Here is a 16,892-nt window from a genome sequence, read left to right on the forward strand (position 1 = left end):
AGGACTTCACTCCGACCAGCAGGTGGCAGTAACGGGGAACACGTCATGACGCAGCATGCGCAGAAGGCGGGGCCCGATGCGTCACACCCGGAAGTGATGTGGAGTCACCAGACTGAGTGAAAACAACAACATCAGTTCGATGTTCGTCTGAATTAGACGGAGCCTGTTCCCCCTGACTCCGCTGAGCAGAGGTCCGCAGACGCACCGGCCCGTCTCCGGTGTTCCCCGGCGGAGGGTGAGCCGTAGCCCGCTGACACACGGCCCTTTGTCCCGGGTAGGGTGATGTGGATCCAGCCTGAGGAGGTGCTGCTGGCCGGGGCTCTGTGGGTGTCCGAGCGGGCCAATCCGTTCTTCATCCTGCAGAGGAGGAGGGGGCATGGCCGCGGAGGGGGACTCTCCGGTGTGTAATACTGCGGTCCGGTTCTGTTGATCCGGTCCTGACCGGTGTGTGGTTGTTTTGATGTGTTTATCTTGAGCTGAGGGCAGAGGAACCTCCCTCCACAGACTCACCGACCCGGAGACACACTTTAACCAGACATTAGTTCTGATGTTCTGATTGGACGGTTGGTTGGTCCAATCAGAACATCCAAGTAGTTCTGCAGTCAGAACCGCAAACAGTTACTTAGAATTATTACTGTAGAACTATTAGGATCACCTGTCTCCTGGTTCACCTGTCTCTCTAGTTCATCTGTCTCCTGGTTCATCTGTCTCCTGGTTCATCTGTCTCCTGGTTCACCTGTCTCTCTAGTTCACCTGTCTCCTGGTTCACCTGTCTCCTGGTTCACCTGTCTCTCTAGTTCACCTGTCTCTCTAGTTCACCTGTCTCCTGGTTCATCTGTCTCTCTAGTTCACCTGTCTCTCTGGTTCACCTGTCTCCTGGTTCACCTGTCTCTCTTGTTCACCTGTCTCTGTAGTTCACCTGTCTCTCTGGTTCACCTGTCTCTGTAGTTCACCTGTCTCTCTAGTTCACCTGTCTCTCTAGTTCACCTGTCTCTCTGGTTCACCTGTCTCTGTAGTTCACCTGTCTCTCTAGTTCACCTGTCTCTCTGGTTCATCTGTCTCCTGGTTCACCTGTCTCTCTGGTTCACCTGTCTCTCTGGTTCATCTGTCTCCTGGTTCACCTGTCTCTCTTGTTCACCTGTCTCTGTAGTTCACCTCTTTCTCTGGTTCACCTGTCTCTGTAGTTCACCTGTCTCTCTAGTTCACCTGTCTCCTGGTTCACCTGTCTCTCTAGTTCACCTGTCTCTCTAGTTCACCTGTCTCCTGGTTCACCTGTCTCCTGGTTCACCTGTCTCTCTAGTTCACCTGTCTCCTGGTTCACCTGTCTCTCTAGTTCACCTGTCTCTCTAGTTCATCTGTCTCCTGGTTCACCTGTCTCTCTGGTTCACCTGTCTCTGTAGTTCACCTGTCTCTCTAGTTCACCTGTCTCCTGGTTCACCTGTCTCTGTAGTTCACCTCTTTCTCTGGTTCACCTGTCTCTGTAGTTCACCTGTCTCTCTGGTTCACCTGTCTCTGTAGTTCACCTGTCTCTGTAGTTCACCTGTCTCTCTAGTTCACCTGTCTCTCTAGTTCACCTGCCTCTCTGGTTCATCTGTCTCCTGGTTCATCTGTCTCTCTGGTTCATCTGTCTCCTGGTTCACCTGTCTCTCTGGTTCACCTGTCTCTCTGGTTCACCTGTCTCTCTGGTTCATCTGTCTCCTGGTTCACCTGTCTCTCTTGTTCACCTGTCTCTGTAGTTCACCTCTTTCTCTGGTTCACCTGTCTCTGTAGTTCACCTGTCTCTCTAGTTCACCTGTCTCTCTGGTTCATCTGTCTCCTGGTTCACCTGTCTCTCTTGTTCACCTGTCTCTGTAGTTCACCTCTTTCTCTGGTTCACCTGTCTCTCTAGTTCACCTGTCTCTCTAGTTCACCTGTCTCTCTGGTTCATCTGTCTCCTGGTTCACCTGTCTCTCTGGTTCACCTGTCTCTCTGGTTCATCTGTCTCCTGGTTCACCTGTCTCTCTTGTTCACCTGTCTCTCTTGTTCACCTGTCTCTGTAGTTCACCTCTTTCTCTGGTTCACCTGTCTCTGTAGTTCACCTGTCTCTCTGGTTCATCTGTCTCCTGGTTCACCTGTCTCTCTGGTTCACCTATCTCTCTGGTTCATCTGTCTCTCTAGTTCACCTGTCTCTCTGGTTCACTTGTCTCTCTTGTTCACCTGTCTCTGTAGTTCACCTGTCTCTCTGGTTCACTTGTCTCCTGGTTCACCTGTCTCTGTAATTCACCTGTCTCTCTTGTTCACCTGTCTCTCTTGTTCACCTGTCTCCTGGTTCACCTGTCTCTCTGGTTCACTTGTCTCTCTGGTTCATCTGTCTCCTGGTTCACCTGTCTCTCTGGTTCACCTGTCTCTCTGGTTCATCTGTCTCCTGGTTCATCTGTCTCCTGGTTCACCTGTCTCTCTGGTTCATCTGTCTCCTGGTTCACCTGTCTCTCTGGTTCACTTGTCTCTCTGGTTCACCTGTCTCTCTGGTTCACCTGTCTCCTGGTTCACTTGTCTCTCTGGTTCACCTGTCTCTCTAGTTCACCTGTCTCTCTGGTTCATCTGTCTCCTGGTTCACCTGTCTCTCTGGTTGACCTGTCTCTCTGGTTGACCTGTCTCTCTGGTTCACCTGTCTCCTGGTTCACCTGTCTCTCTGGTTCACCTGTCTCTCTGGTTCACCTGTCTCTCTGGTTCACTTGTCTCTCGGTTCACCTCTTTCTTTGGTTCACCTGTCTCTGTAGTTCACCTGTGTCCTGGTTCACCTGTCTCTGTAGTTCACCTGTGTCCTGGTTCACCTGTCTCTGTAGTTCACCTGTCTCTCTTGTTCACTTGTCTCTCTATGTCACCTGTCTCTCTTGTTCACCTGTCTCTCTGGTTGACTTGTCTCCTGGTTCACTTGTCTCTGTAGGTCATCTGTCTCTCTGGTTCACCTGTCTCTCTGGCTCATCTGTCTCTCTGGTTCACCTGTCTCTCTTGTTCACCTGTCTCTGTAGTTCACCTGTCTCCTGGTTCACCTGTCTCTCTGGTTCACTTGTCTCCTGGTTCACCTGTCTCTGTAATTCACCTGTCTCTCTGGTTCACCTGTCTCTCTTGTTCACCTGTCTCTCTGGTTCATCTGTCTCCTGGTTCACCTGTCTCTCTTGTTCACCTGTCTCTCTGGTTCATCTGTCTTCTGGTTCACCTGTCTTTCTGGTTCACCTGTCTCTCTGATTCATCTGTCTCCTGGTTCACCTGTCTCTCTGGTTCACTTGTCTCCTGGTTCACCTGTCTCTCTGGTTCATCTGTCTCCTGGTTCATCTGTCTCCTGGTTCACCTGTCTCTCTGGTTCACCTGTCTCCTGGTTCACCTGTCTCTCTGGTTGACCTGTCTCTCTGGTTCACCTGTCTCTCTGGTTGACCTGTCTCTCGGTTCACCTCTTTCTTTGGTTCACCTGTCTCTGTAGTTCACCTGTGTCCTGGTTCACCTGTCTCTCTATGTCACCTGTCTCTCTTGTTCACCTGTCTCTCTGGTTGACTTGTCTCCTGGTTCACTTGTCTCTGTAGGTCATCTGTCTCTCTGGTTCACCTGTCTCTCTGGCTCATCTGTCTCTCTGGTTCACCTGTGTCTCTGGTTCACCTGTCTCTGTAGTTCACCTGTCTCCTGGTTCACCTGTCTCTCTGGTTCACTTGTCTCCTGGTTCACTTGTCTCCTGGTTCACCTGTCTCTGTAATTCACCTGTCTCTCTGGTTCACCTGTCTCTCTTGTTCACCTGCCTCTGTAGTTCACCTCTTTCTCTGGTTCACCTGTCTCCGTAGTTCACCTGTCTCTCATGTTCACCTTTTTCCTGAATCACCTGTCTCTCTGGTTCACCTGTCTCTCTGGTTCACCTGTCTCTCTTGTTCACCTGTCTCCTGGTTCACCTGTCTCTCTTGTTCACCTGTCTCTCTGGTTCACCTGTCTCTCTGGTTCACCTGTCTCTGTAGTTCACCTGTCTCTCTGGTTCACCTGTCTCCGTAGTTCACCTGTCTCTCTTGTTCACCTTTTTCCTGAATCACCTGTCTCTCTTGGTTCACCTGTCTCCTGGACTGCTTGTTGCTGTGGCTCCAGGTCTCCTGGTCGGGACCCTGGATGTGGTTTTGGATTCCAGTGCTCGAGTGGCCCCCTACAGAATCCTGTTGCAGACTGGAGACTCTCAGATCTACTGGAACATCGCCTGTGGTGAGTCCGCTGGACTGGGAGCTGTGGGACTGGCGGTACTTTTAGTTTGTTAACCCTCAGCTGTGTCTGCAGGCTCATCCAGGAGGGAGATCACGGAGCACTGGGATTGGCTGGAGTCCAACCTGCTGCAGACTATCTCTATCTTTGACAATGATGAAGATGTCACCACCTTTGTCAAAGGAAAGATCTGCGTAAGTCACTTCCTCTTCTTCTTTGCTTTCCTCACACTGTTTTCCTGTGTTCTTGTTGTTGAATGATGTCACTTCCTGCAGGGCATCATCGCCGAGGAGAACCGGCTGAAGCAGGGTGAGGAGCAGGAGGAGGACAGCGGGAAGTTTCGGGAAGCGGAGCTGAAGATGAGGAAGTTGTTCGGGATGCCCGATGAAGAAAAGCTGGTGAATTATTACTCCTGCAGCTACTGGAAGGGCAGAGTGCCACGGCAGGGCTGGCTCTACCTGTCCGTCAACCACCTGTGCTTCTACTCCTTCCTTCTGGGCAAGGAGGGTATGAGTAGTTTCATGATTTGCTCTCTGACATCACCTGAACGCGCGTCCATGTTGTAGATGTGGTTTAATGGTTGCTGTGCTGCTGTCCTCCCTGTGACCTCAGTGACCCTGGTGGTGCCGTGGACCGAGGTGACTCAACTGGAGAAGAATGCTACGCTGGTGTTTCCAGAGAGTGTTCGTGTGAGCACACGTCATACAGAACATTTCTTCTCCATGTTTCTCAACATCAACGACACCTTCAAGCTGATGGAGCAGCTCGCCAACATCGCCATGCGGCAGCTGCTGGACAACGAGGCCTTTGCTGCAGACCGTTCGCTGCCCAAACCCTGCAAGACACTGAAGAATGTCTCTGTGCTGAAGAGGTCTCACTCTGTTCACAAGTTTGAATCTGAAACAAGCTGGCAGGGATTTACCTTTCTATGGCCTCAGAAAGGAGTTTCAGTCATACTCCTGAAATATGGTTGACATTTGACCTGATCAGCTGTTTCCTGTCCACAGGGATTTGGACGCCCGGGCGAAGAACGAGCGTTACCGGGCGATGTTCCGGTTGACGCAGGATGAACGTCTGGATGGACACACGGACTGCACGCTGTGGACACCGTTCGCTAAGATGCATGTGATTGGACAGTTGTTCATCTCCAACAACTACATCTGCTTCAACAGCCGTGAGGAAGACCTGTGTCAGCTCATCATTCCTCTGAGAGAGGTAAACCAACGTCACAACGTCTGCTGGTGCTTCAGGAAATAGTCAAAGTCTGTAGATTACAGGAACTGATCCAACACCTCCTAAAATTATTCCGCAACTCTTACATTTCTAATGTGTGTTTTGGTGAATGAGCAACTTGTCTGTTGAACTACCTGTAGATGCTAGTGTCCTCCGCCAGGGGGCGCTGTTGCACTAAACCACATTAAAACTTGAAGTTTAGTGTCAACGGGTTTTTATTTGTAACGATAACTTTAATTACAAACATACAAAAGCATGTCTCACAAGACAAGATTGAGAGTGTCATCAGAGCCGGCCCAATGCATAAGCGAACTAAGCGCCTGCTTAGGGCCCCGCGACCACTAGGGGGCCCCAGAGAGCAATTCACAGATTTTTTATTTATTTTATTTTTTGATTTATCTTTGCATGTATGAGTGATGCTTTCTATATGATCAAAGATATACTACTGTACAAAAACACAATTTTATATCAACAGAGTGCTGCTGCTGCTGCTGCTGATGTAGGCCTAGTGGTTCTTACTGCCTCTCTGTAAATGTCAAAGCTCCGCTGCACCGGTCATGTGCGCCCAGAGCCAGCCTAAGTTTCCATGGGGTCCTAAGCAACATTTGATTTTGGGGCCCTCTATTTCTGCCACCACTATTGATTGTTGATCATTCACACACCTACTATAAACTCATTGCAGCTCTGGCAGTGTTGTTTACATTATCCTATTGTCAGCCTGACATGTTAATTTGTAATTTCAGTGTGTAACATGTGTAACAAAAAGAAACCAGTAGACAACATATTTACTTTGAAAGTGTAATCTGGTTTATTATTTTTGGTTTCAAAAAACTGCAACAGCAATGTACAATAATAATTTGTAGTGCAAGAACAACAATAAAATGCAACAAAATGGGTAACAAAATGGGCCCCGAAATCAAATGTTGCTTAGGGCCCCATGGAAGCTTGGGCCGGCTCTGAGTGTCATTGTCATTTTTCCCATGATCCTCTGCTCACCAGGTGTCTGTCGTGGAGAAGGCGGACAGCAGCAGCGTTCTGCCGTGTCCCGTGTCCATCAGCACCAAGAACAAGATGAACTTCCTGTTCGCCAACCTCAAAGACAGAGACTTCCTGGTTCAACGCATCTCCGATTTCCTGCAACGAACGCCCGACAGCTCGTGGGGCGACACCAGCCCGCTGTCTGTAATTGGTCAGTCGGTACGTCAGTGACAGTCAGACTCTCCTTCAGCCTCGGGTCTTCTTAGTGGCTCTTCTAAACATAAATAACCATAACATAATTAGTTAACTCTTGAGACGACTTATTATCAGTGATAAACACTCTGTGATGTATGTCTACTTTAAAACTCACTGATTTCCACTTCTTGCATCTCGTCTCGGTTCAATTTAATTCATAGTTCTGAAACAGTGGTAGAAAGTGATCCCTTGTTTGAGAGAATGCTGACTGAGATCTGATCACAAGTGGTCCCTGCTAATACTGTTAATATCCTCAGGCCTCCTCCAGCCTCCCTTCGTCCTCGTCTGTAGGATCAGAATCTGTCCACAGGGGGCGCCATTATCACCCCGGTCTGCCCACGGCCAGCCAGGGTCTGCTGCAGCTCTACCACCGAGACGCTCCGGAGGACCTGGGACCCAAAGCAGTGAGTTAGTCTCAATGACACAGATACTGGTACTGTTAGACAGAGGAGTAATGATCTGTGCTCTGTCCAGATGAAGGAGAAGATGAAGGAGGAGGCGTGGAAAATCCACTTCTCAGAGTTCGGTCGAGGTGTTTGTATGTATCGCACCTCCAGAACCAGAGAACTGGTCCTCAACGGGATCCCGGAGTGTCTGAGAGGGGAGCTGTGGCTGCTCTTCTCTGGTCAGTATTCGTTCGTTCATTCGTTCATTTATCTGCTGTTCTCTCTTCATTCATTCATGTGTCCACTTGGTCCAGGAGCACAGAACGAGATGGCGTCTCACCCTGGTTACTATGGCGAACTGGTGGAGCAGGCAATGGGGCTGTGTTCATTGGCTACAGAGGAGATAGAGCGTGACCTTCACCGCTCGATGCCTGAACACCGAGCCTTCCAGAACGAGACGGGCATTGCCGCTTTGCGTCGCGTCCTCACAGCCTACGCCCACCGCAACCCAGGCATCGGGTACTGTCAGGTAGGAACCATCAAACACTGAGACAGGCTGCTGCTAGTGCTGAGCAGGGCTGTAAGACTTCACCAGACGGACCGATGAAAAACAGTAGACGTTAACTGGTTCTGTCGCCCATCAGGCGATGAACATTGTCACCTCTGTCCTGCTGCTCTATTGTACCGAGGAGGAAGCCTTCTGGCTGCTGGTGGCTCTATGTGAGCGCATGCTGCCCGACTACTACAACACCAGAGTCGTAGGTCAGTACCAGAACCATGGACCGTAAGACCTGCCCCTCAGTGTGTTCAAGTCCAGTCTGACGGGTTCTGTCCCTACAGGAGCTCTGGTGGATCAGGGGGTGTTTGAGGAGCTGACCCGGGCCTTCCTCCCTCTGCTGTATGAACACATGCAGGATCTGGGAGTCATCTCCACCATCAGCCTGTCCTGGTTCCTCACACTGTTCCTGTCAGTGATGCCCTTTGACAGTGCCGTGCTGCTGGTTGACTGCTTCTTCTACGAGGGCATCAAGGTCACCTTCCAGGTACTGGTTACTGACTAACACCTGCCAGGTTAGTGTGACTGGTACCTTTCTAGCCTCTGATCTCCTGTGAGTTACTTCCTGTCTGTCATGTACCTGCAGGTGGCGCTGGCTGTGCTCCAGGACAACATGAACGCCCTGTTGTCCTGCAGCGATGAGGGCGAGGCCATGACCATCCTGGGCAGGTAGGACTCTGATGAACATGTGCTTCCAGGATGAGACATGCAGAGTGACTCCGTCCTCTTCTACAGGTACCTGGATAATGTTGTCAATAAACAGACGGTGGCTCCACCCATCCCTCACCTGCACGCCTTGCTGACAAGCGGTGACGACCCCCCACCTGAGATCGACGTTTTTGAACTCATCAAGTCGTCTTACGAGGTCAGACTGATGTCATCCACAGAAGACATCTCAGTGAAATGTCTGAGGCTATACCCTTGAGCCGCAAGGCCTTGGGCTATATCCTGGAAAAGACCTCTGGCTATATCCCGGGGTCACAGGGCCTGAGGCTGCATCGGGCTATATCCCGGGGTCACAGGGCCTCAGGCTGCATCGGGCTATATCCCGGGGTCACAGGGCCTCAGGCTGCATCGGGCTATATCCCGGAGCCACAGGGCCTCAGGCTGCATCGGGCTATATCCCGGGGTCACAGGGCCCTGGGCTGCATCGGGCTATATCCTGGGGTCACAGGGCATCAGGCTGCATCGGGCTATATCCCGGGGTCACAGGGCCTCAGGCTGCATCGGGCTATATCCTGGGGTCACAGGGCCTCAGGCTGCATCGGGCTATATCCCGGGGTCACAGGGCCCTGGGCTGCATCGGGCTATATCCTGGGGTCACAGGGCCTCAGGCTGCATCGGGCTATATCCTGGGGTCACAGGGCCCTGGGCTGCATCGGGCTATATCCTGGGGTCACAGGGCACTGGGCTGCATCGGGCTATATCCTGGGGTCACAGGGCCTCAGGCTGCATCGGGCTATATCCCGGGGTCACAGGGCCTCAGGCTGCATCGGGCTATATCCCGGGGTCACAGGGCCTCAGGCTGCATCGGGCTATATCCCGGGGCCACAGGGCCTCAGGCTGCATCGGGCTATATCCCGGAGCCACAGGGCCTCAGGCTGCATCGGGCTATATCCTGGAGCCACAGGGCCTCAGGCTGCATCGGGCTGCATCGGGCTATATCCCGGGGCCACAGGGCCTCAGGCTGCATCGGGCTATATCCCGGGGCCACAGGGCCTCAGGCTGCATCGGGCTATATCCCGGAGCCACAGGGCCTCAGGCTGCATCGGGCTATATCCCGGGGCCACAGAGCATCGGGCTATATCCCGGGGTCACAGGGCCTCAGGCTGCATCAGGCTGCATCGGGCTATATCCCGGGGTCACAGGGCCTCAGGCTGCATCGGGCTATATCCCGGGGTCACAGGGCCTCAGGCTGCATCGGGCTATATCCCGGAGCCACAGGGCCTCAGGCTGCATCGGGCTATATCCCGGGGTCACAGGGCCCTGGGCTGCATCGGGCTATATCCTGGGGTCACAGGGCATCAGGCTGCATCGGGCTATATCCCGGGGTCACAGGGCCTCAGGCTGCATCGGGCTGTATCCTGGGGTCACAGGGCCTCAGGCTGCATCGGGCTATATCCTGGGGTCACAGGGCCTCAGGCTGCATCGGGCTATATCCTGGGGTCACAGGGAGCACAGCATCTCAGGGACGTTTTTTTGAGGTCACTCATTTTGTTCTTCTTCTCTGAGCAGAAGTTCGGCAGCCTGCGTTCTGATGTCATTGAGCAGATGAGATTCAAGCAGAGGTTAAAGGTCATCCAGTCTTTGGAGGACACGGCCAAGAGGAGCGTGGTGGGTGTTGTAATCGTCCTGCAGATCCTAGTGTTGACCTGGGCCCAGTTTACAGGTGTGTTTTTTTTTTTTTGTGCAGGTGAGGGCGATGATGACTGAGTCGGCCTTCAGCATCGAGGAGCTGGAGGACCTCTACTGTCTCTTCAAGGTGAGAACCAGCTCTCTGTCCATCCGATGTGTCCACATGAAGCTTTTGTCCTCCATGTTTGACCGTCTCTGTCCCGGTTCAGTCCAAACACATGACCAGCTGTTACTGGGGCTCCAGCAGCTCAGCGGCTGAGCGGCATGATCCTAGTCTGCCCTATCTGGAGCAGTACCGCATCGACCCGGCTCAGTTCACCCAGCTCTATGCGGCCCTGGCTCCCTGGATCTGTGGAGGACACACCCCCACGCTGTCGGCCCGCCTCTTCAGACTCCTGGACCAGAACCAGGACGGGCTGGTCAACTTCAAAGAGTTCATCACTGGACTAAGTGAGTCCAGAACCAGAACCAGATCCAGAACCACTGGGGTTCCCACTCACTGTATTGTGTTCTTACAGGTGGAATGTACCACGGTGACATGACTGAGAAACTCAAACTGCTCTACAAGCTCCACCTGCCACCAGGTAATGTCTCAGCTCACCAGGGGCCTCATGTACGACGGTTGTGTGCAGACAAAAACATTCCTACGTACTCGCTCACAGAAAAGTTCAGATGTATCACAGTGAAATGTCCGTGAACTTGTCCGTTCCTCACGCCAACGTCATGTCTGGCTACGCTGGCTTCTACAGCTGTTGATCCTCTGGAGACACTTAGAGGTGATGCTGGGAAACTGTCATCAATGTGAAAACTATTAGTCCGACCGGTCGACCCTGAGCAGAGCCATGCCAGCCGTGTGGGGCGGAGTTATCCTCATGTCAGCCAGGTAGATCAAATACCCACAATGCATCTGGACAGGTCAACATTAAAGAGCAATCTGCAGCGAGAGACGGCAGAGAGGGGAAACTCAGGTGCAGGGTCAATTTAAATATAATTTGCATATTTAAAAAGGGCATGGACAGGGAGGGGTCGGGTACACTCGATTGGACTGTACAAAGGAAGAATGCTTCTAAATCTGAGCGTGCGCCACGTTTTAGAAGGAAATCCACGCAAGTCTTCGTACATGAGGCCCCTGGAAATTTGGATCAGAACCGACAAGAGGGCTGAGCTCCTCGATCTGTCAGGGTCAAGCTGTTGGTTTGTTTGTTTTCTGCAGCTCTGTGTCCTGAGGAGGCGGAGTCTGCTCTGGAGGCAACACACTTCTTCACTGAGGACCAACCAACAGGTAAACACTCACATGAACAGAACTGAGTCAGAACTGAGTCAGAACTGAGTCTAGCTTTCACCACAACAGCCTCTGAACAAACCTTTAACTAACACATCTGAGCATTTCTTCTTCTCTTTCGTCTTCTTCTTCTCTTTCTCCCTTTTCTTCGTTTTCGTCTTCTCTTTCTTCTTCTTCTCCTTCTCTTTCTTCTTCTTCTTCCCTCCACCTTCATATTTCCTCCAGAATCTTCTGTCCTGTCTGGTCTGGAGTCTTTACGGCAGCCGGAAGTCACTTCAGGTTTGTGTTTCTTTGATGAAACCTGATGTTGCTGCCTGCAGACATGATGCTTCCCTGGCCCCGCCCACAGCTGCCGATGTCACAGCAGGTGTGTCTCACCTGGCCTGAGTCACAGCAGTGTTTTCTAAACCACTAAAATGGACCAGGCATCACGTTGTTCTGACTCTGATCAGTTTACAACCTCTGACCTTCTGCACTGGCTCCAAATGTTACACCTGTGCCATGACATCACTGATAGGGGCGTGGCCAGATGTGCATCAAGCTGCACTTTATCAGCGGGAACAAGTCACGATTTTAATCAACTGATGATGGTGATGGCGATGAAGATGTTGGTGAAAGTGATAATGGTGAAAATGATGATAATGATGATGATGAAGATCTCCTCTTGGTGAACAGGTGAGGAGGGGAAGGACGGAGCAGGAGACATCGAGGAGAAGAAAGGTAAATGTATAGTGTGTAGAACCAGCAGAACTATGAAGCCAAAGCATGTGGAGCTCCCCCTGGTGGCTGGAGACCTGCAGTATAGGTCATAAGCTCCACCTTCTCCATGTTAGCGGGCATCACCTACATTTTAGGTAGTTAAAGGGAAACTACTGTTTTTTACAACCTGGACCTTATTTCTAGCATAAAATACCATCGTTTACTCACCAGTATCACTTTTGTTTCATTTGCACTTGTTCAGATCAGCGTAGATCAATATAGCGGGAGTGGTCAGGGCACCGAAACGCAGCCTCCAGGTCAGAAGACATCATCCGGGGCTCGATCTACAGACCCCGGATGATAATAAGTAGGGCTGAACGATTAATTGCATTTGCGATAATATCGCGATATGATAAAACGCGATTTTCTAACCGCAACTTGCGCGATTACAAGGTGGTCACGTGACACGAGTGACGCGGATGATGTCTTCTGACCTGGACGATGTCTCTGAGCGGCGTGCGCACCCGCTACGGTCGGCTTGTTTACCTGTAATTTGCTACTGCTAGTTTTTTTGCAACATGGCTGAATATTTGTCCGACTCTGAGGTTGTGGACGAACCATAGCAGCAGCAAATTACAGGTAAACAAGCCGACCGTAGCGGGTGCACGTGCCGCTCAGAGACGACATCGTCCAGGTCAGAAGACATCATCCGGGGTCTGTAGGTCAATCTACAGACCCCGGATGATGATAACACGTAACTCCGGACTCAACGGGGAACAGCACTAGAGTATCATAAAGTATTGGCGGAATGAACGAGTTTTGCTGCAGATAATGTTATTTAGAGACTGCGTTTCTATGCCCTGACCACTCCCGCTATATGGATATACGCTGATCTAATTATCTCCTGAACAAGTGCAAATGAAACAAAAGTGATATTGGTGAGTAAACGATGATATTTACTAGAAATAAGTAACTAAGTGTCATTGCACACAAGTTACAATGAAATTTTGTAACCTCAGAGTCATGACCTGCATGACTCTGAGTCTGCCAGAACAAAGAGTGCCCTGGGTTAGTGGAACAGGAACAGACAGGAAGTAACAGGAAGAAACCTTGAGCAGAACCAGAACCAGCTCATATGGAGGAACCATCTGCCTAAGGCAAGCCGGGTACAGACAGAAGAAAGAGAGAAGAGAACAGCAAGATAAACATCCATCTGACAAAAGCGTACATGTAGAATCTGATGATGATACTAATACAACATACAACTGATGATGTTACAGGACAGTTAGAGAATATAAGAGGAATCATAGGTAGGTTGGAGAACTGTTCATTTAGGTAGAAGTGGAGAACTGCAGGATTCTATGAAGACTGGGCAGGCTGATGAGACCACGACAACAGATGTAGTATAGAGCTCCACAGGTAACAAACAACTCCAGGCCAGAGATACTCACAAGAAGTCTTAAACCTGACTTTAAAAATAGAGAGAGTGTCTGCCTCCTGAACCCAAACTGGGAGCTGGTTCCACAGGAGAGGAGCCTGATAGCTGAAAGCTCTACCTCCCATTCTACTTTTTGAAATTCTAGGAACCACAAGTAGGCCTGACCTTTCAGACCGAAGTGATCTGTTGGGATGATATGGTACAATAAGGTCTTTAAGATACGATGGAGCTAGGCCTTTAAGGGCCTTGTATGTAAGGAGGAGGATTTTAAATTCTATTCTAGACTTTAAAGGGAGCCAGTGAAGAGAAGCTAAAACTGGAGTAATATGATCTCTCTTGCTAATTCCTGTCAATGCTCTTGCTGCGGCATTTTGAATCAACTGGAGGCTTTTTAAAGAGCTATTTGGACAGCCAGACAGTAATGAATTACAATAATCCAGTCTGGACGACACAAATGCATGAACTAGTTTTTCAGCATCACTCTGAGACAGGATGTTCCTGATGTTGACGATATTACGCAGGTGAAAGAAGGCAGTCCTGGTCACTTGCTTTATGTGACATTTAAAGGACATATCCTCCTCAAATATAACACCAAGGTTTTTTACAGTAGTACTGGAGGCCAAGGTAATGCCATCCAAAGACACCATGTGATTAGATAATGAATCTCTGAGATGCTTAGGACCGAATACAATAACTTCTGTTTTGTCTGAGTTTAGGAGTAGAAATGTACAGGTCATCACCCCATAGCAATGACACTCCTTGATGGCAGCAGCCATCCACAGCAGGATGCAGCCTGACACAGACACACACACAAAAACACTTTAGGAACAACTAAAAATAAAAACAAATTCACTAGATCCCAAACTGATCAAGTATCTGTGGGATGATCCACAGAGGCCCCTCCCCTCAAAGGCCCCCCCACTAACAGGACACCCTCAGAAGGCCCATGTCCATTCTCTGATGAGTCACCACAAGGGAGACCTGCACAATATTAGGTCATAATGTTATGGCTGATTGGTGTGTGTTGAAGTTATTATATAGTTATTTAACAACCACATCCCCCAGACTGGACTTTCTCTCTGGTTTACACTGAGCTATTATTTTATTTAATGTGTAAAAACCTTATGTCCAGTTACTACTGTTACTTCTGTCTACTTTTATATTTATTTTCTTATACTTTCTCAAAGTGTTTATATTTTAGTAGTAATAATGTGTATTTAGTATTTATTTCTCCTTCTCTGCTGCTATTTAAAATGTTGACTCAAGCATTGCAGTGTACCTGTACTTTCTGGTACCCGTGCACATGGCAATAAAGTCTAATCTATTTCATAGGAACGTGAGAGTTGATAATAATAATAATAATAAATGAGTTCAGTGCAGAATCCAACATTAGTAAGTGACTGGAGGAGGTAGAGCAGAGGAAGGATGGACGGGTCATTGGGAACCCGGACTTCTAGCCTCAGTTTGACCATCGGGAGGAAGTGGAGACACATCGACCATTTTTTCTACCGTTGAAGTGTTAGTCTGTCAAGCAGAGCCTGACCTGACCTCTGACCTCTGACCTGTGTGTCCTTTCAGAGGTGAAGGACTACAAGTACTACCTGAGGATGTGGGCCAGAGAGAAGGAACCCAAAACAGAGACCATCAAAGACCTGCAGAGGATGAACCAAGTGAGATGCCGCTCAGCTTACCTGAGCTCACCTGTTCCTCTCTGTGTCTGTGTATTAACCTGTGTGTACTATGTTGTGTATTGTGTTGTTGTGTAGGAGCAGTTCATTGAGTTGTGTAAGACACTCTACAACATGTTCAGCGAGGAGCCTTTGGAGCAGGAGCTCTATCACTCCATCGCCACCGTGGCCAGTCTGCTGCTGCGCATTGGAGAAGTCGGCAAAAAGTTCAACAACGGCAGCAAGAGGGCGGCGGAGACCATCGCTCAGGCCCCGCCCCCTGCACAGGCCGTAGCCGTCGACTCACAGGGGGAGGAGGAGCCTGCTGAGGGCGTGTCATGTGAGTCTCAGGTGTGCCAGGCTCTCGCCGACGCCCAGCTGGATGTGGCGCCTCTGCCGATATCCGACGAGGAGACCAAGGACGACACGTCGGCGTCCTCATACTCGGTAGTAAGCTCTGGCTCGCTTCAGTGCGAGGACATCGCAGATGACACCGTGCTGATTGGCGTCGGCCAGCGCAGGCGGGGCAGCGCGCTGGATGTCGATTGGTCAATTACCTTCGAGCAGGTGCTGGCCTCGCTGCTGACAGAACCACCGCTCGTTGACTTCTTCGAGAGGAAGAGGGACATCCAGGCTAAGATGGCCGCCTGCAAGGCTCAACGAGCTGTGGAGCGTCAGACAAGCTCTGCCTCTGAACATGAACTCACCCAGCATGCCCCCTAATCCCCTGACCCCCCTAATCCCCTGACCCCCATGATCCCCTGACCCCCATGATCACCTGACCCCCCTAATCCCCTGACCCCCATGATCCCCTGACCCCCATGATCACCTGACCCCCCTAATCCTCTGACCCCCATGATCACCTGACCCCCCTGACCAACCTGACCCCCCTAATCCCCTGACCCCCCTAATCCCCTGACCCCCATGATCCCCTGACCCCCCTGATCCCCTGACCCCCATGATCACCTGACCCCCCTGACCAACCTGACCCCCCTAATCACCTGACCCCCATGATCACCTGACCCCCCTGATCCCCTGACCCCCATGATCACCTGACCCCCCTGATCCCCTGACCCCCCTGATCCCCTGACCCCCCTGACCAACCTGACCCCCCTGATCCCCTGACCCCCATGATCACCTGACCCCCTAATCACCTGACCACCCTGACCCCGCTGATCCCCTGACCACCCTGACCCCCTGACCCCACTGACCAACCTGACCCCCCCTAATCCCCTGACCCCCCTGACCCCCTAATCACCTGACCACCCTGACCCCCTGACCCCCCTGACCAACCTGACCCCCCTGATCCCCTGACCCCCATGATCCCCTGACCCCCATGATCACCTGACCCCCCTGATCCCCTGACCCCCATGATCACCTGACCCCCCTAATCCCCTGACCCCCCTGATCCCCTGACCCCCCTGACCAACCTGACCCCCCTGATCCCCTGACCCCCATGATCACCTGACCCCCTAATCACCTGACCACCCTGACCCCGCTGATCCCCTGACCACCCTGACCCCCTGACCCCCATGATCACCTGACCCCCCTAATCCCCTGACCCTCCTGATCACCTGACCCCCCTGATCCCCTGACCCCACTGACCAACCTGACCCCCCCTAATCCCCTGACCCCCCTGACCTCCTAATCACCTGACCACCCTGACCCCCTGACCCCCCTGACCAACCTGACCCCCCCTAATCCCCTGACCCCCCTGACCCCCTAATCACCTGACCACCCTGACCCCCTGACCCCCCTGACCAACCTGACCCCCCCAATCCCCTGACCCCCTAATCACCTGACCACCCTGACCCCCTGACCCCCCTGACCA

General features: G+C 51.4%; 1 protein-coding gene across 2 annotated transcripts; it reads left to right on the forward strand.

Moving 5' to 3' along the window:
* The first annotated feature begins 111 nt into the window (after window positions 1–111).
* Window positions 112–16,019, forward strand: tbc1d9b (TBC1 domain family member 9b). Of its 2 annotated transcripts, XM_084549721.1 has the most exons (23): window positions 112–400; window positions 4,105–4,215; window positions 4,288–4,406; window positions 4,488–4,719; window positions 4,825–5,083; window positions 5,220–5,427; window positions 6,445–6,642; window positions 6,936–7,082; window positions 7,153–7,303; window positions 7,379–7,593; window positions 7,709–7,826; window positions 7,905–8,107; window positions 8,207–8,289; window positions 8,356–8,485; window positions 9,856–9,954; window positions 10,034–10,102; window positions 10,185–10,425; window positions 10,494–10,559; window positions 11,189–11,257; window positions 11,483–11,536; window positions 11,933–11,977; window positions 14,973–15,064; window positions 15,161–16,019. In XM_084549721.1, the coding sequence occupies exons 1-23, from the start codon at window positions 283–285 to the stop codon at window positions 15,782–15,784; spliced, it is 3,651 nt and encodes a 1,216-aa protein (XP_084405847.1). In that variant the 5' UTR covers window positions 112–282; the 3' UTR covers window positions 15,785–16,019. The 2 variants fall into 2 exon arrangements, with proteins under 2 accessions (XP_084405847.1, XP_084405848.1); XM_084549722.1 differs by lacking the exons at window positions 112–400; window positions 4,105–4,215; window positions 4,288–4,406 and having other exon boundaries at window positions 4,496–4,610; window positions 15,161–16,018.
* The last annotated feature ends 873 nt before the right edge of the window (window positions 16,020–16,892 follow it).

This window comes from Chelon labrosus (assembly GCF_963514085.1).
Source record: "Chelon labrosus genome assembly, chromosome: 8".
Lineage (NCBI taxonomy): Eukaryota > Metazoa > Chordata > Actinopteri > Mugiliformes > Mugilidae > Chelon > Chelon labrosus.